This window comes from Nyctereutes procyonoides, unplaced genomic scaffold, assembly GCF_905146905.1.
Source record: "Nyctereutes procyonoides isolate TBG_1078 unplaced genomic scaffold, NYPRO_anot_genome, whole genome shotgun sequence".
Lineage (NCBI taxonomy): Eukaryota > Metazoa > Chordata > Mammalia > Carnivora > Canidae > Nyctereutes > Nyctereutes procyonoides.
In genome coordinates, this window is record NW_026575030.1 from 36,584,925 (window position 1) to 36,604,751 (window position 19,827).

Consider the following 19,827-nt stretch of genomic DNA (forward strand, 5'->3'; position numbering starts at 1 on the left):
CGTCAAGAGCATGAATTAAAGTCTCTACCTTCAAACTGCTTACAATCCACAATTAGTCACACAAACACTTTGGTGTTTTTTTTTTGTTTTTGTTTTTGTTTTTAACGTGTGGTTCAGAAGCCTTTCCCTGGTTTCAGGCATGAAAAATGGTTTTGCAAAGGATCTGTAAAAGGGGAAGCTCCCTTTAGGTTGAAGAATAGAAGGCGAGAGAAAGTGCTAGAGGATGTGGGGGTTTTTTGGAAAGTGGTAACTGAGAATTCACTAGGAGGGACAATACTCTGTAACTGTAACACCATATTAATCTCGAAGATCCTTAAACTTGATGTAAATGAGCTAACATTCATTAGCTCAATCAGAAGTATATTGAGCAAGAGCAGTAAGAACGTGGGAGATAGAGCAAAGAACAACATGCGTCCTTGTCCTTCAGGAATTTAAAGCTTACATGGAGATACCATAAATTCATGTAAAAACACACTTGAACACCAAGTGAAGGCAGAGGCAGAAAAAGCCTTGGGGTATGAGGATGTCTCTCTGTCCTTGGAACTGGGCACCTCATCAATCACTTGCTCTGATTCAACTATAACAAACAACATAGAGGCTTCATCATTTGTTGTGATGAGGTTATTAGGAAAGGGATTACAGAGAAGGCTGAGTGAGGAAGAAATGAAGGAAGACTGTATATATAGTATGAAGCAAACAGCTGAGTGAAACTGTTAGCATTCTCGTCAACTATGTGGACACAAATCCATCATTACAGGTTTTAAAGGGCCAAAGAGATAGGCCCCATCCATCTGAATCTCCAGGGCAGGGCTCTTCATGCTACGGGTGAGAGGGGAACCTGTTTCATCCGTAATGTCAATCACAGGCCTACTGGTCCAGTTTTGTAGATAACTAAACTCTTGCTAAAATAATGATTTTCAAAAATCTCCCATGAAAATTAAAGTTCACCTCATGGCTTCCATTTTTTTTTTCCTTCAAATTTCCAACTATCAGATAACTAAGTGCATCTACTTTTCAGACACAGTTTGTTATTTATACAAGGTCCTCAGCCATTGCTGGCTCCCTCCTCCCTGATCCCAACCACCACCACATTTTATTAGCAGTAATAGTGAGTCACTGTTATTCAATAATGGTTTAAATGCACACCTTCTGTCACAGTATTTTGCTTACTTCATATGTGATAATGACATTATTATGTATCAAAAAACAATACTCTATTTGTGTTAATCTTGGGTCTTAACATTAAATACCTTTCTGGATCATTTATAAGAATGGAAATTTGACCTTAAAAAGCACCTTAATATTAATAAAAAAAAATACACTAACAGTTCTCCAATTACTTGTTTTTAATGAGGAGGGGGTGCCATCTAAAATTCAGTTGTATTTCTAGCTATTACTAGTCTAGATTTTCTCAACACAGTGAAAAAGAAATTGGCAACCCTGGTGAGAGTAAGGTAGAATCCTGGAAATGTCTATACCAATAAAGATAGCTGATTCAGGTGCAAATATATGAAATATCACCATGATTTAAAAAACACAACCTGCCAGAACCATGGAGGAGAAATTATAGAAAATTTTTATACAAAAAATTATCTGATTTTTAGAAAATAGGTATAACACATTTTTAATTTTGTTACATTTTAATTTTGTAACTCTGGAGGGGTGTAAGTCACCCTTAGCATAATAAATTTTGAGACAGCTGTACCTCTTCACATCAGAAACAGAAATCACATTATACAAGGGTGGAAAAGGAGAGGGGACACTTGAGAAGTGGCACTAATCTGTACTTTCTTAGTTCTAGGAGCTAAAATTGTTCATTTAGATAATAAAACCTGATGGCTATCTGATAACCATCTGATTTGAATTATTTTTACTAGATATTTTTAATAAGAAAAAAATGAGACTGTATTATGTGACAGAACATGGAAGTTTATGGTTTTGACAGACAAAAATATTTTAAGTTATACATTAACCTCCATGACTTTCATGATAAAGCCACTCCAATAAAAATTATATACTTCAAAAAGTGACTTGAATAAGTGACCAGGAAACTGGTTCTACTACAGAAAAGTTATGAAGGAAAAACTGACTTGGCTATAGATAAGGTCACCTAAATTGGTTGGAAGATTATCATGGCAAGAGTAGTTCATTTTCATATGTAATTTTTTTCGTATGTAAATTTTTTAAAAGGATAATTTTACTCCCCAATTTAGGTAAATCAGGAGAAAAAGTCAGTTTAATTAGCATTAAGGGAAAAAGAATCAAAATTTCAGAATTTCTTTTAAAATGTAATTCTGTTACTTTGTGAAAAGTACACAGGGATCTGGGAAAGAAAACATTATCTACATTTCACAGATTAATACATAAAAAGTATTAATAAATTCATATTAACTTGAATTATAAAATGTCACATTTTCTTTTAATAAAATGTGTTTGCTAAGGTTTAGTACTTTTCTTAAACAATTTCATATTTTCTCCTTACAAAATAATTTACAGTAGGAATTTGTAATTTTTCAAACAGTGTAAAAATTATTTATTTACATCCCTAGAATCAATACCAATTCCAAAGTAATCAAGATTTACTACAGTAACATCTTACAGGATATTGAATATTAGGTCTCTCAGTCAACCTAAAAATTAGTATCTGAAACCAATACCAAAATGAATTTTAAGAGATTCAGCTTAAGTTCTCAATATAGTACTTGCTGTGGAATCTATTCTTCATCACTAGCAATGGCTTCCTTATAAAGTGTTTATAATTTTTTGATTTGAATATTTAAATGTTAGTGTTTACTAACTAAAAGAACGAGTATTTCTGAAATCAACTAGTTAGCTCACTCAACTGAACATCATTGGATGGACGTGCAAAGTAGGGCAAACAACACAACTAGTTTTGGTGGTTTTGTGTTGCAGTTCTGCATTTTAGTAGCCCTTCATTGTGTTAACAGGTCCTCATAAATACAGTAAATAATCACTTGGTAGCAAAGTATCAAATATATACTTAAGTATGCTTATCAGGAAAGTGACAAAACTACCACTGGTAGAGTGTTTTAAGCTTTACAGAATGCTTGTACGTACACTGCTTATTTGCATTTTACTCAACCCTAGGGGAGGGCAGGCATCTTTACTGACATTTTACAGAGGTCGAACCGAGAAAGGTCTGAGAGGGGAGAAAGTCAACTATGAGAACTCAAACTCTACTACTACTAACTTGCTTCCCTGGATAACTCACTTTACTGTTCTGGGTCTCACTAAGGTCAGGTTTAAAAGCTTTTGGGGAAAAACAAAAAATCTACCTCCTGCGATTATGATGAGGATTAAATGAGTTAAATACTTATAAAAGAACCCTGGGCAGAATAGAGCAATATTCAAGAATTATCATCTCAAAATAAACTGTTCACAAAAGTCTCACCGAATTACAGATTATAAAATAATATTGTTTGGAAATAATGGTTTGAAATTTTCAAGAATATTCAGAAGGCATTCTGAATGCTTTAAGTATATAAACAAAAATTTTAAAAGTTTCCAGGATAAATATATAAAATTAAGTGTTTGAGGGAACAGCAAAGTTTCATCTACCTGGAAATCACTTATGTGTAAAACCAGTTTCTCAAGGATGCTGGAAAAATGAGGTGTTTTCTTTAGTAGAGTGCAAGGTGCCACAGCATGCTTGTGAGCACACAGACACTGGTGAGCACAGCAGGTCACACTCAACAAAAATTCTCTACAGTTACAATATGTGAGAAAATAACAGTCTGTCTTCTTCGGAGAAGAATCCATTTCTAATAATGCCAAAGCAAGGGGATAAATAATAGTTCAGTTTTACCTTTAAGAAATACGAAGGAAGAATGAATCACTAAAACTTCATGGAGTTTTGTGGTGATAAGAACCTTTCCTAGGGTCCTGATGGCAAGAGATACCAGCATTTACAAAAGGTTATTATAATCTACGTTCAGGTTGCATTTTATTGCATTTAATTCCATAACTATTTTATTGACATACAACTGAACCTTCAAACTTGTCAGGCTGGTCTCATGTTTTTTGACTTTACATCAACATTTCCTGTTAGTACCCTACACATATCCTAGACTTTAGGTAAAACAGACGTTCTTATTCCCCAAATTGTTCTCACTATCCCACATTTGCTCTTACTCCTGCCTTTCTCTCTGAATTCTATACCAAACCCATGACAGATTCTATCAACTTCATAAAGCCTCTGCTGAAATATCCCCACTAACACCCACCCCAGCTCAAGCAGTTTTCTCACAGACTCGTGACATCTTACTGTTACCATTTTTACCATGATTACTCAAACTCCGTATCTGGCAGGCATCTAAGTGAGCAGCGCATAATAAATAGTAAGAGTGCTAGAATCAAACAGGCAACAATATCCCAGCTCCACAATGTGTGACTGGTCAAGATACTAACTCCAACGAGTGTTAGGGCCCTGCTCTGAAGAAGAAGAATGATCACAACAGACTTTACGCATTTGTGCTTATGCAAAACATCGATCTTAGAATGAAGTAACCAATCACTAAATGTATCCATTCTACCTTTTGCCTCTGATCCTGACAGATCAGACAAAAAAGAAAGGAAGAGGTATTATAAACTCATTCAAAATTGTTTTTAACTGGGGGATCCCTGGGTGGCGCAGCGGTTTGGCGCCTGCCTTTGGCCCAGGGTGCGATCCTGGAGACCCGGGATCGAATCCCACGTCGGGCTCCCGGTGCATGGAGCCTGCTTCTCCCTCTGCCTGTGTCTCTGCCTCTCTCTCTCTCTCTCTCTCTCTCTCTGTGACTATCATAAATAAAATAAAAAAAAAATTGTTTTTAACTTTCCAGATCCTCCTCTCTTCTTTGCACTTAAGTCTGCTCTTCCTAAAGGTCTAGACAGGTGATCTTCTAAACTGATTGTAAATTAATTCATACGGTCATTAGTTTAAGGGACCAGCGGAAGGTTCTAGCAATAACCTAAGCAAAAATGTGGGCTTGTATTCCTGAATCTGTTAAGAGTATGGCCATACGATGTTAAAGAGAAAAGTAAGATTGCTTCTGCGCCTCCTAACCAGCAGTCACACAGTTCGAACCTGGGAACATCCACAACACTGCATTGTCCCGTACATTGCTGAATTTCAGAAAATGACGCAGGCTATATCCTTAGATGGTATTTTTATAATTACTTATAACCAGTTATTGCTCTAATGAGATTAATCAGACAGCATGAAACCCTCATTCAACAACCCCCCCCTTTTTTTTCCAACAATGCAAATTAGTACTGGGCAATAATTCAAGAAACTGAAAACAAATCCCAGAATGACTGTTTCCTCTCACCAGATGCACTACAAGATAATCAGGAGCAAGAAAAGCATCAGAAAAAGTTTTAACAGGTGAAAAAAATAAACCCTCCCAAGTTGTAGGACTTATTACTCATTTCTGCTTTAAAAATCTTTTTAAGTATTTATATCCATACAAAAACTACCCTGAAAGAGTATGTCTTGTTCCTATAGAGAATCCCATTAAAATCTGTGTTTAAATGAAAATATTACACATAGAAAAGTTTTAAAAATGACTGCCTGGGTGAAAGGACCTTGAGGAGCTGAGACCAAATTCATCACTAGCAACCACCACAGACTAGGTATACTGAAGGCCCTCCGAGTAAGTTTCTGTTGTGGAAACTGAGGTTGCAATGAAGTCTGCAGTATCAACACAAAGAGCACCAGCACAATTGCCTGCACTTTAATGTAATTTCGAAACCAAGTAGTAAATACATTGAAACAAGTCAGGATCACTTATGACTAAAATCAACTATATAGTGACTGTGAAAGTAGCTGAACCTTACACACTTCACACTAGAACTGAGACAGCATTTCCTAAGAGCCAACTGTAAACAAGGCAGGTTGCAAGGTTAAAGATCTGCCTTGGTGAGTAGCAGATTGCAGGAGGCCACCTTAACAGATTTCATGAGGGCGCCACAATGGCAAATATTGTGAACGTAATTAAGTAATTAGTAAGACATTTCCTGTATGAACATATTACTTCCTCCTCTTAAAAGTGGCCACCTATTGGGTTTGTAAATTAGCAGTATTTAAGAAAAGGCAAACAAAGTACTTGGGACAGGCTGCATGTTATAAAAAAACAGCAATCCAAAACCAAACTCAAGTGTTTAATTATAAGAAGCTAATGTGGTTCCGTATGAGGTTTCAGATAATTGTTTATTTTGCCATATAAGTGTAGAACTATAAAAAAAAATCTAAGGCTATTTAATGGGAAAATGCTGTTAATTACTGTTATGCTAGTAAAGTTTACTGAAACATTTAAAATCATGTAGGTTACTGGAACTGATTTTAAATTTTCCAAATGCGCTACATAGCCAAAATCATGTCTTTAACAATAGCCAACTCACAAAGTTTTACATGATCATTAATTACATAACATTTATGCCAATCATATATTCTGGATTCAAATATCCTTTAAGATTGCATAAGAAATTTTTATGTTACATGTTAGCTTGTTAAACAACTCAGTAAAACCACAGCAATTCAAAGAATTATTTTTCCACATACTGAGATGTCTAATAAAATGTGTCACTTGAAACTCTCTATTTTTGTCCCCTGCTGGTTCGTTCATCTTTTCATAGAATTTAACCAAATGTTTGGGTGGCAGGGGTTTTCATGAATTGAGATTGTTCACAAGTTAGGATGCTGAAGGAGTAATGTGAGAATTATTCAAGTTTAACCACAATGCTATATCTTTGCTTTTCCTTCACTTGCTAATAAATCCATTACACAATACATTTTAAAGGTTTATTTATTTACTTATTTATTCATGAAAGACAGAGAGAGGCAGAGACATAAGCAGAGGGAGAAGCAAGCTCCTGGTTGGGGAGCCCAATGTGGGACTGGATACCAGGATTCCAGGATCACGACCTGAGCTGAAGGCAGATGTTCAACCACTGAGCTGCCCAGGTGCTCCTACACAATACATTTTAGAAGCATAATGAACTCACATTAATTTCAGAGTAATTTAAAAATGGACTGGTATATAGTTTTTGAAGGAATTCAGTCACTGGTATCAGAATAGATGCATGTCCCACCTTTCTGAATAGTCTTCCTGTATGGAAATACTTCTGCCTAAACTATTTATATGTATGCACTTAATCACAGTACATGTTTTGCTGCCATTCATTCCTTCACTAGTTTTAAATATTCAGGCTGTACTACCTATAGAATAAAAATAAATCAAAGCACATCTCTTAATAACTACTTATTACAAAAGAAAAAAAAATGTTAGAACTGGAAGGGATAGAAGTTTTTGCCCAATTTCCTTATTCTAATATCAAAACAAAACAAAACAAAAAAATAGACTGAAACCCAGAGACTGACTCAGATACTATCACAAGGTTATTTAGCGTTAGAACTAGATCAAGACTCTTTCCCATGCCACAACTAGAGTAACCTAAGATTGTTATCTTTACCATGGGCATTCTCTGACAGGAAAAGCTGGGTTCCTGGAAAAAAAAAATTTAAAAAAAAAAACCATTCATAATAAATAAATTACCATTCATAAAAATCAACCCCTGACGTCAATCTGTGGAAGCATACACAATGAGAAAACTTGGCAATGGATTACTCTCAGCATCTCCACCAGCATTTGTAAGGTGGACTTGTTATTTAGGGATAGAAACAAAGCTCTTATGTTTACACATAACACCTGATTCAGGATTCCGCTTTGTGCTGCTAGACCTTCAACAGGTACTCCATATATGAAGGCTGGGATATGGGATTGATTGCTCACAGCCACCATAAAACCTTGTCATCGTAACCTACCTCCTTGGCCATGTCTGTATATTTCTGCTTTTCCTTTGGATCTAGAACAGCCCACCAATCAGCCAGTATCTTGGTAGCACCTCGGTTATCAAGCCTGGGGTGTTCCTGACGTACAAGAGAGCGATGACGTTTGCAAAATAAGAGAAATGCATTCATTGGTCTCCGGGCTCGTTGCTCTGGTGATTCATCATCAGTCTCACCAACATCTTGCTCTAGGCCATCGGCCCCAAGAAGTTGAACCTATTACCAACCCAAAAAAAAGCCAGATGTTTAACACATCCTGGTCAGTTTTGCTTTTAAGTTAGTTTTGGTTCTCAAATTGTATTTTTTCTTAGCTTCATTTAAACAACTCACAAAGTAGAAAAAAAATTAATCATCAACCACTATTAGTGGTTGGTAACCAACTTGCTTAGTTGCTTATTCTGCTTAGTTTCTATAGCAACCTATGCATATCTCTAATACAGCATATATTATCGTGTTATGATTGCTTACATTTTTCCCCTACTAAACAGTGAGCTCTTTGAGGACAAAAGCTCTTTTACTTTTACAACCACAGCATCTAGCTCAATGTCTGGTATATAACATCAGTACTTAACTAACTCCTCAGTAAATAAATAAATCTACTCAGTGACATACGGGTCTCCAAGGTTAACAACATTCACAAAAAAATCCTTGAATATTAGGTGTTTCTCCTCTTTGGAAAGTCCTTTTCTATAGTTAATATGAAAATGTATAACAAAATAATAGGTAATAAAAATTTAATATAGTCTATTCAGTGTTTTATGCACAAGGGGAGCCTCCCACTGTAAAAATCAAAATAGACCCTTAGTAGTCATTTGAAGAAACTATATAATAAATTGTCAACTTTGTAAATATCAACTTCTCTTATTTTTTTAAATTATTTTTTAAAGATTTTATTTATTCATGAGAGACACACAGAGAAGCAGAGACACAGGCAGAGGGAGAAGCAGGCTCCCTCTGAGGAGCCTGATGCAGGTTTCGTTCACAGGACTCCAGGATCATGATCTGAGCCAAAGGTAGACGCTTAACCACTGAGCAATCCAGGTGCCCAACCTTTCTTGTTTAGTGAAATGCTATGATAATACGAATAAATTCAACTAGGCTTAAACCTTCAAATTCAATTCCGAATCCTCCCTTTCCTAAGCATTTCATTCAATTAGAGGTCTTTGAGGACTTCTACAAAGCTCTGGTCCTGCCCATTCCATATGTGTAATTATTTCCAATGCTCTAGCCTAGTCTTTCTGCGTCTAATCTCTTACATTACTTCCTGCACATGGCTGCTGATACTTCTTGATCACAGAATCTCAGAGTATATTCAAATTGTTAAATATGATCCTATGCTATTTCTTGGAAAAAGTGCAACCATGAACAGAAGTCCAGAAGGCTGACTAAAACTATCTCTTTAATTTGTTTCATAGCTAAAATCAAGAAGGACTGAGGTAGTTGTTAGTCTGCATCATACAATAGAGCATTAGTTCTTCAACTTGAGTGGGCAGTGGAATCCCTGGAGGTCTTGTTAAAACAGAGATCGTTAGGTCCCATTCCCAGAGTTTGCAATGCGGTATATCTGCTGGAGTGGGCCTTAAGAATTTCTTTCTTTTCTTTTTTTTTTTTTTTTGGTCAGACTCTTCCAGAGACTTTTCTTTTTCTTTAAAGATTTTTATTTATTCATGAAAGACAGGCGAGAAAGAGAGAGGCAGAGACACAGGCAGAGGGAGAAGCAGGGAGCCTGACATGGGACTCGATCCCGGGTCTCCAGGATCATGCCCTGGGCTAAAAGCGGTGCTAAACTGCTGAGCCATCCAGGCTGCCCAGAATCTCTATTTCTAACAAGTTCCCAGGTGCTGCTGGTCTGAAGATCACATTCTGAGAACCACTACTGTAAGGCAACCATGTTCTTTTGTTTATTGGGAAACTGCTACAGATACTCTAGGACAAATCACTAGCTTAATCCAATTTGTATTTTTAAAAAGCTGTTAAAAGTTTAAATTAAGTATTGCAGATGCATTTAGTTAACCATCAATTATCTTCAAACAACACAGTACAGTGGAACAATCTTAAAGTCATAGCTATATGATTTAGAAATACCCTAGAGATTATTATTGGGAGTGAAGGCTACAGATTTAGTCTCCTCATTATGTATACAATCATTAACAATGATGTGCATTTTTAAGGAATATTTATTTAGCGTTTTGAATGCTAAATAATAAAGAATATTTATTTAGCATTCCGAACCTAAGTAGCTATAGAAAAATCAAGGCATAAAAAGTATATTATGTAGTTTGAGGAAGTAATTATATTTTCCCTTCAGAGAATAACTCTTGATTCAGTTACTAAATTATAAAATTCAAGCCAAGAGCTGGAAAAAAAGATAAATAAGACAAGATCCTGGACCAAGAAGCTTACTGTTTGGGGAGGGAAGAAAGACAAAAGTTAATGAATTAAACAGCAGTATGATCATATTAAAAGGAACCAGTGTGATAATGAAGCTCTAGCGGATGGATGGAAACACACTGAAGTCTCCCTAGAAAATGTGTTGTCTGACCTAAATTCTAAAAGATGACTCAGAATGTGTCAGGTGGTCAATGGGGAGACATAGAAAACTAAAAAGGATTGAAGCTCTATGACCACTGATTGATATATACTTCAAGAGCGCTGATATATACAAGTTTAGACCAGGGACCCAGGACATGAGGTTGTAGACATAGCTATGGACATACTTCATGAGGAATGTGCCGTGTCTTATTAAAAAAAAAAAACAAAAACAACAGGCATTTAATCCTATGAGTAGTTTCAGATTGTGTAAAAAACAAACAAAAAAACAAATCTTTGAGGGGACCAATATAGGTTATCATATTTTTACCCAGATTATTTATTTGCCAAATATGGACATCAAAAAAATGTTTTCAACTACTATTTAATGTTACAATCATTTCATTAAATTAACCAAGTGAATAAACAAACGAGTAAATAAAATTATAAAGAAGTGAAAAACTCGATGAAGACTTCAATTTTTCTTTCACCAGGGGCCAAGTAATACCTTGTCACAAATTAACACTAGTATCAGACTAGGGTATAGAAACCACAGCCGGATGGTGAACCCATGAGTGGTTTTAAGCATAGGAAAGACATCACTAGACCTGTATTTTAAGATAACTCCTGTCAGCAGTGTTGAGCATGAATTATAATAGCAAAACTATTAGCAACCCAAACTAGAGGAACCATTGAAGACTGTTCCAGGTGTCCAGGTAAGAACGGAGAAGGCTGAACCAAGGCCGTAATGAGAAGGGAAAAGTTATGAGAGAGACAATATTTATTTATGAGGGAGAACCAAGAGAGCTGCTATTCAATTGGATTTTATGGTTAAAAAAGGAAGAGTGTTGAGGCACCTGGGTGGTGCAGTCAGTTGAGCACCTGACTTCTGGTTTTGGCTGAGGTAGTGATCTCAGGGTCGTGGGATAGAGTCCCATGGGGTCGGGCTCCGTGCTCAGTGTAGAGTCTGATTAAGACTCTCTCTCCCTCTCCCTCTGCCCTTCTCTCTCTAAAGTAAGTAAATAAATCTTTTTTTCTTTTTTTTTTAAAGGAAGGGTGTTTCTAGCTTCAGCGGCAGGGTTTCTTTGTATACAACAGAAAATGCTTTTTCTCAGATGAGAGAAATTAGACTGGGTGGGGAGCAGAAAGATCAGTATCAGGTAGGCTAAACTTGAGGTGGTTCTTAGCAGTGATGTTTTGGCTGTGATAATCATGAACGGAGCCATGAGTACAAAGGCGGCCAGGCTAGGAAAGTGGAGGAGATCACCAAGTGTGGACTGAAGAGAGGAGGGAGTTCCATCACTTCATTCTTTCACTCCAACAGCTGTGGACTGGGCAGCTGACAGGGACCAGGCGGTGCCCCGAGTGCGAATTCCCCACCCTCATGAAGCGGAAGGGCAGCACAGCCTCTATACAAATAAATTTGAAAGGATGCCTCTGGCTGCTCTGTTGGGAACAGATTTTGGAAAGGCCAAGGGGAGAGACAGAACATGCTAGAATGTGCACTAGAAGGGGTGGAGGCGTGGGTCAGCTGAAGGCTGTGGGGACCTCGTGAGGGAGGAGTCAAGCTGAGAACACCTGGAGAAGGGGCAGCTGAGAATCTGCTGATGGATGGGTAGGAGACGCGAGCAAAAGAAAACAGACAAGGCCTCTGGTCTTATCCACCTGCGAGCTGGGGATTCCCCCCTATGAGGAAGGGGGATGCCAGACAATGGGGTTCAAAGCTTCACTCAGAACACATTCAAACCGAGGTTCTGATCTGAGATCTACGTGGGTATGTCCAGTAAATAGACAAAATTGAGAGTGCAGAGTTTAGAGAAAGGTCCAGGACGGAGAGAGAAATTAAGAAGCCCAGGGAATACCAATACTTGAGGGCAGAATAGGGGGGCAGCAACTGAAAGAAGCTAGGAAGGTGCAGCTGGGAGAGAAACAAATCCTGGAACAGACACAGGGGAGCAGGAGACCACTTCAGAGACCACAGGACCGGCAGGTGCAAATGTGCCAGGAAGATCAATTCAGGATAAACTTGGCAGATTCTTCAAACAGAATTAATAACACTGGTTTCTCTGAAAAAGGAGAGGAGGAAGTAAAGATGGGGAAGGAGTGAAATAAGTGTACAGGTGAATAGAGGAGGCTGATGGGAGTCACTCTGGTGGCCTCTGTTTTCTCTGTAAAAGAGGAGAAAAAGGTCAACAGTGAGAGAGACCGTAAAGGGTAAGACATCTGAGAAACAGGAAAAAGAGAAAAAAATGGTTTCTTAGAGGCTGATCAAAGCCTCAAACAAAAGACAGAATGGATATCCAAGGTCTGAAGAACACTAAAAACATGTTTATAAAAATTGTAGTGACACAGAGTATGTACTCATTGATTCTTCCAGTATGTATTCAATACTGGCTACATGCACCACTCCAGATTCCAAGGAACAAGAGGAAGACATGATGGGCAAGAGTTTGCTCTTACTGAGCTCATATCTAGTCTGGCAAGACAGACATACACAAGTAGACAGCCAAACACAAGTTAAATGGTAAATGCCAGGAAAGAAATCCTTGGACATGGAACGTGTTGGCTGGGAGGGACACCTGTGACGATGAGATCCCACCTTTTGGGAAGGTAGCCTTTGTCCTGAGAGCTGAATGAGGAGGAGGAGGAGGAACCCGTTATGCCAAGACTCTGAGGAATGTGTGACTTTCTAAATAAAAGCTGGCTGCTCAAGCGTGACACAAAAAAAGGGGACATGGAGGACCGAATGACCAAGGAGGCTTGCTGGGGGTGCCAACTGCCAGATGCCATGAAGGTGGCGGAGATGAGGCCCTGAGATGCTCTGAGGCTGCCTACAGAGGCAGAGCTAGGCTGAAGCTGGGGAGAGAGGCCCCAGGGGCAACAGAGTGGATGCCAGGTGAGCACAACAGATTTTATTAATCCCCCATCATCTCCACTGCATTTGAGTATGACACTACCTGAAAATCATCAGTTAATTGACAGAGACACTATCTAAGAAGGGTCTGTTTCTGTCTCAGCTATTAGGAAGTACAGAGACTTCAGGAGTCATCAATATCTGGAATAACAGGGTAAACTGAGCAGTTAAATAGGATGCAAGTTATGCCCACTTGTAGAAATGCATCTTTCTCCCCATATGGGACGACTGTCCTTTCTCAAAACTCAGAACTTCTCTATTAAACAGAGGCGTTACCTTATCAATATCTTCCTCTTCGTCTTCCTCTTCCTCCTCTTCTGAAAAGTCCAGCAGTTTCTTTGCTAGCAGTGGGTGCCACTGAAGACACTTTCGTTTTGGTCGCTTTCCAGCCCTTTCTCCTTCTGTTGAATGATCTTTATTTCTATTACTGCCTTTCATTACTGTGACCTGTGGTAAAGGAAAAGGGGGAGAGAAACAGAGAAATCAAAGTACATTTGATTAAAAATTGTTTATTTAGCTTCCTTAGCCTTAATTGGATTATAGTTTTAATGACTAAAGTATCTATCAGCTCAGGCATTTACTGGATTCAGTATGCATTCTAAGTACATCATCAAACATTCAGTTTTACTTGGCTAAATGGAGCTAATAAAATTTGCCTTTTATGAAATCTACTTCCTTCCACTCCATAACTTCAGAATTCAAAACCCAAATAAAAGCAGCAGGATGATTACAAGTTACTGTCACCTGTTCACTTTTACTCATGGGTAGGGTTTCCCAGTAGTGCAGAAGAACGGCTCCCAGGGGAGAAGAGGTGCTCCCAGGGGCAGCCCTCCATATACTGTCCAATGGCTCCTCTTTTAGTACAAAAATTTTCATGAAATTTGCATTCTACACTATGATAAATCCGAGCTTGGAGCATTATTAAGGAAAATGAATACTTTGTAAGAATCAAACGTCTTGGATTTTTGCTGTTGCTCTTTCCCTAATTGGTGGCTGGTTGAAATAGCTAAGCAGTAGACAGCTTATGAATGTGATAAAGTCTTTCAGAAGCCCAAAATTCTAAGTTACTTTTCACTTAAAAACAAAAAAAAAGTTTCTTCCTCAATGATAAAAACAATATACATTCATATTATAAAGGTGAAAATAGCAGAAAATGAGGTTTCTGTTCTCCATCACACCCAGCCCCACAGCCCAGAGGTAAATTATATATGTCAGTTTCTTTTTTTTAAAGATTTTATTTATTTATTCATGAGAGACAGAGAGCAGAGAGACAGAGAGAGAGAGAGAGAGAGAGAGAGAGAGGCAGGCAGAGACACAGAGGGAGAAGCAGGCTCCATGCAGGGAGCCTGACGTGGGACTCGATCCCGCGTCTCCAGAATCACGCCCTGGGCTCAAGGCAGCACTAAACCACTGAGTCACCTGGGTGCCCAACATGTCAGTTTCTTACATGCATTCTCTCATTTTTTTCCCCAGTTTAACAGTTCTCATTCATTCAAGTAACAATATCCAAATTATTGTTTATACATACTCAAGCAAATACTCAAATAAGACAACAAAGTGCTATCAATTAAATGGTTCACAGTGACAGTTACAAACATAAACACAGTTGCTAAAATCACATAACAGTAGCCTTTTGGGTCACTGTAAGTGTGCATTGTCCAAATGCTTGTAGAATGGTATCAATAAATTTTTTTAGTCACATTGCTAAAACTGGGATTTCACAGTTTATAGTTTCATCCAGTTATGAAGCCTTTAAAACAATATGGCATAGGCAAATTTATCCTCTCTGTCCTTCACTGTTTACAGACTTTGGGTCATGCTTAGAGTCTTCCTCATTTCAAAACAAATCACTAATAACTCCTTCTAGAAACTGCATGACTTCATTACGAAAAAGAATTTTAATATTTGACCAATCTGTAATTGCTTCTGATAAAGGAGATCACGGTCTATCTTATTCTTTTCTTCCCAAATAACTAGCCAAGTAGTATTAAAAGCTATTTATCAAATAATACATCTTCCCCCATTCCTCTGAAATGCCACTTTTATCCTACACTAAATTACTATACGTGTATAAATCTATTTCTGAATTCTCTTCTGTTAATAATCATGCCCCTTTAACCTGTTTTGCCTATCCTTTGACCAATTTTTACATATCCTTAGGGACTATATCATTGTGTAACTTCAAAAAAAAAGAATTTATTTATTTATTCATGAGAGACACGGAGAGAGAGACAGAGACACAGGCAGAGGGAGAAGCAGGCTCCATGCAGGGAGCCTGACGACTCGATCCTGGATCCTGGGATCACACCCTGAGCCAAAGGCAGGCACTCAACTACTGAGCCACACAGGCGTCCATTGTGTAACTTTTTAAATATACAAATATACTGGTAAACATAGCCATTTAGAAATTTTAGTGTGCAAAGATCATGCTCATTTAAGTTCATACACCTTGACGGTTTCCATTTTGTAGTAACTATAGAATATTCCAAAATAAAATTGTATTGCAATTTACTCAAACATTCCATTATTGATAAACATTCAGATTACTCCTTGTGCTGAAGTAAAATCTTCATTTTGATAAAAATCTTCATCAATTTATGAAAAGCTTTGTCTAGTCAAAGGAAGGAGGGAGAGATACAGTCTTCTCAGCAAGAAACTTCTGCTGAATACCTGAAACAATTGTATGATTCGTGTGGCTCCCTCAAGGATATAATAAGTTACTGAAAACTCTAAATGGAATTAGTTATTTGGTATACTTTTTTTTTAAGATTTTATTTATTTATTCATGAAAGAGAGAGACAGAGACAGAGACACAGGCAGAGGGAGCAGGCTCCATGCAGGGAGCCTAACATGGGACTCCATCCCAGGACTCCAGGATCATGCCCTAGGCCAAAGGCAGGCGCTAAACCGCTGAGCCACCCAGAGAATCCATATTTGGTATACTCTTAATAAAGGAACAAAGATTTCTTGTGAATTGATAGACCATTTAACAATTCTCATTCTATCTACAAATAAAACTTGGCACAGGCAATACAATTTCCAAAAATACCAATACTATAAAGAGAGAAGAGGAAATGGTTATTTTTGTGGTTTATTAATCACTTCAGGATGAGCTGCCTGAGTGGTATTTAAATGCATATAGGGGTCCCAGTATTTTATGAGATAAAACATTTTTTATGGCTGTTTCCATTTCTCTTAAAAAAGTCCCTTTAACATTTCTTATTAAGGGTGATTTAGTGCTTATGCACTCCTTTAATTTTGGCTAAGAAACTTTATCTTTCCTTCAATTCTGAATATTCTTGCCAGGTAGGTTATTCTTGGTTTTAGGTTTTTTCCCTTTCAACCCTTTGAGAATATATCATGCTACTCCCTTCTGGCCTGCAAATTTTTCTGCTGAAAAATCACCTGATGGGTCTTATATGGGGTACCACCTTCCCTATGTAACTAGTTGCTTTTCTCTTGCTGCTTTTAAGATTCTCTTTAATTTTTGACATTTTAGTTATGATGTGCCTTGGTGTGGACTTCTTTGAGTGTGTCTGGTCTTGGGCTCTCTGTGATTCCTAGACCTAGGTATCTGTTTCCTTCTCCAGGTTAGTGAAGTTTTCAGCTATTTCTTCAAATAAGTTTTCTGCCTCTTTCTGTCTTCTTCTCTGGGATCCCTATAATGGGAATGTTAGTATGCCTGATATTATACCAAAGCTCCTTAAACCATCCTTATTTTTTTTAATCCCTTTTTCTTTTCAGCTGGGGTGATTTCCACCACCGTGCCTTTCAGATCACCCACTACTGTGTCTTTCAGAACACCAATCTGTTCTGCATCATCTAATCAGTTGATTCCCTCCAGTGTATTTTTCAATCCACTTATTGTATTCAACTCTGATTGGTTCTTTTTTTTACATTTTCTTTCTCTTTGAAGAAGTTCTCACTGGACTCACTCATTCGTCTCCCAAGTCTGGTGAACATCTTTATGACCATTACTTTGAACTATTATTTACCAGGTAAACTGCTTATCTCTGTTTCATTTGGCTCTTTTTCTGAGGTTTTATCTTTCATTTGGAGCATATGCCTTTGCTTGACTTTCTATGTTTGTCTGTATTAGTAGGTCAGCTAGTCTCCTGGTCTTGAAGGAGTGTCCTTAATAGAAAGTTTCCTGTGGGGCCCACAAGTGCAATGCCAACTGGATACCAGGACTAAGTGTTCCGGAGGTATCCCCTGAGTGGGCTATGTATACTGTCCTGTAGTGGCTAGGTTCTGACAGCTGCAGGTGTACTGGTACAAGGGTCTGGCCCCCAGCCCGCTGGCTGCAATGCCCTGCCATGACTACTGTGGTAGCACTAGTGTGCTATAGCCCTCCGCTCACCTGTTGTCAAGGCTTGCTGACTTTTAAGGCCAGACATTATGAGGGCTCATCCTCCTGGGGCAGGCTCCCAGGGTGGGTGGTTGCTCAACATAGAGCTGGACCTCCTTGCTTCTCAGGGAGAATCTCTGTGTTGGTGATAACTCTATTGTGTCTCTGCCCCACTTATACTTCCAGGTGTGGATTTTTCTATGTTTAGTTGTGGAAGTGTTCTGCTAGTCGTCAGGTAAAGTCTTCAGAGAGAGATGTTCCATACCCAGTGGTAGTTTGGATGTCTCCATGGGAGGAGGTCAGCTCAGAATCATCCTGCTCCACCATCATGATCCTATCTTTGTTTAGGTAACGCATTTTTTAAATAGTAAAAGAAATCAATGGGAAACTATAAATCAAGCAGATGTATCAACTGGAGAGGTCAAAGTGATTGCCAATGCCTAGAGAAAAATAGATCTTTTAGCCTCAAGGATTTTGATTATGTAATATAATTATATGTGAATTGTTTAAGTATATGTGCTTTTGTGTGTGTATAAAATTTTAATATTCAAAGAGAAAACATAACATCAAGAATTAATGAATGGTATATGTGGCTCTGGGGTTCAGAATAATCACATTCACATGTGATTTCTTTCCCATGTAGCTGACATGCCATTACAGAAACTGTATGTCTCTGCTAAAAACCCCCAAATTAATCTCTCCTTCCCCAGGAATCCACTCGACTTTATATTGCTAATGACATGACATGTTCCCTTGAATTACAATTATTTGAGTATGTTCTATCTCCCTCACTATAGGCTTCTTTTTCTTCATAATCCAAGACTACTTAGTTTTATATACTCAGAAGCATCCTGGCCCACCAGAATATCGAGATCAGTTAGTTGTGAGGGTTGTTACAAGTAAGCAACCATATGAACCCCTGTGCTAAATAATGGTGATAATTCATTGTTTTTATACACTCAAATGGCTTCAAAATTAACCCCCATCTTGCTCATTCCCCTGAATTCAAATATTCTTCCCTGAACAAAGGGGGGCTGAAAAAACTATGTGTAACCATGCACATTGGTCAAGGTGGCATGAGGTAAGAACCATCAGCCCCCAGAGCCGTGGAAGAAACAAGACGGACACCGCCAACACTGTGCCTACAACAAAGTAAGAGTGAAAGAAGTATTTTTAGCAAAAATGAAAGATGAAAAAGTGCACAAGCGAATTGGACATAATATACTTTTTAGACAAGAGTCAGGAAAAGTATAACTGATGTACTGACTACGAAATACCTCAACTGAATACTTTAATAATTTATAGTTATCTAATTACTTTTTAATTCCTTACAGGTCAGTTTTCAAGCTGCTGAAAGAAAAGAGTCAGGGGAACTGATGCTCCTGGATTATCACTCAGAAGTAATGAGAAAACAAAAAAGAAGAATGAAAGAAATGATGAAGAAAAATTAGAAGAGACAATGAAGGCAGAATTTTGAGGCTTAAGTCCATCATTCATCTTATTTCAACAATAAGGAGGAAGGAAAATTGTTAATTTTTTTTATAGTAACAGAGGCCTAGACTTATTATTTTTCCACTAAAAGCCCCACATATTATAAAGTTTGGCTTCTTGTCCTTGACCAAGGACAAATTAAGCTAATAATCTACACACAATAAATGAAGCAACTGGCAGACTTTACTCAAAAGGGGTCATCCATTCTGCAACTGCAGAGTAACTAATACAGGTTATTTACCTATCAGTGGTCTCTACTGGAAAGACTCAATATCATCAAATTATGCTGCTGAAATTGTCAAATGACAGAAGCTAAAGGTCCTTATCCAAAATACTGAATATTGGGATCCCTGGGTGGTGCAGTGGTTTGGCGCCTGCCTTTGGCCCGGGGCGCAATCCTGGAGACCCGGGATCGAATCCCACGTCGGGCTCCCGGTGCATGGAGCCTGTTTCTCCCTGTGCCTCTGTCTCTGCCTCTCTCTCTCTCTATGTGACTATCATAAATAAATAAAAATTAAAAAAAATACTGAATATTTATCTTGAAATAACAAACCAACCCATCTGTGCCCTTTCCTATGCCAAGATGAGTGACTCTAATTAGATAAATCATTGTTCTGAACTAAATACAAGTCAACATGGTGATAAATTAGAAAAAATTTCATGTAATGTACTCTACAAAAGCAAGCCCATTCATGA

The 19,827-nt window shown here is 38.0% G+C and overlaps 1 protein-coding gene across 6 annotated transcripts in view; it reads right to left on the reverse strand.

Annotated features, from left to right (window-relative positions):
• The window catches only part of BBX (BBX high mobility group box domain containing), a 268,615-nt gene that overhangs the window by 83,830 nt on the left and 164,958 nt on the right, over positions 1-19,827 (reverse strand). For all 6 annotated transcript variants that reach the window (XM_055316272.1, XM_055316271.1, XM_055316267.1 and 3 more), the window contains 2 exons: positions 13,569-13,739; positions 7,826-8,065 (listed from right to left, as the gene is read on the reverse strand). In XM_055316272.1, the coding sequence (XP_055172247.1) occupies positions 7,826-8,065; positions 13,569-13,730 (402 nt within the window). In that variant the 5' untranslated portion in view covers positions 13,731-13,739. The remainder of the gene's footprint in view (positions 1-7,825; positions 8,066-13,568; positions 13,740-19,827) is intronic.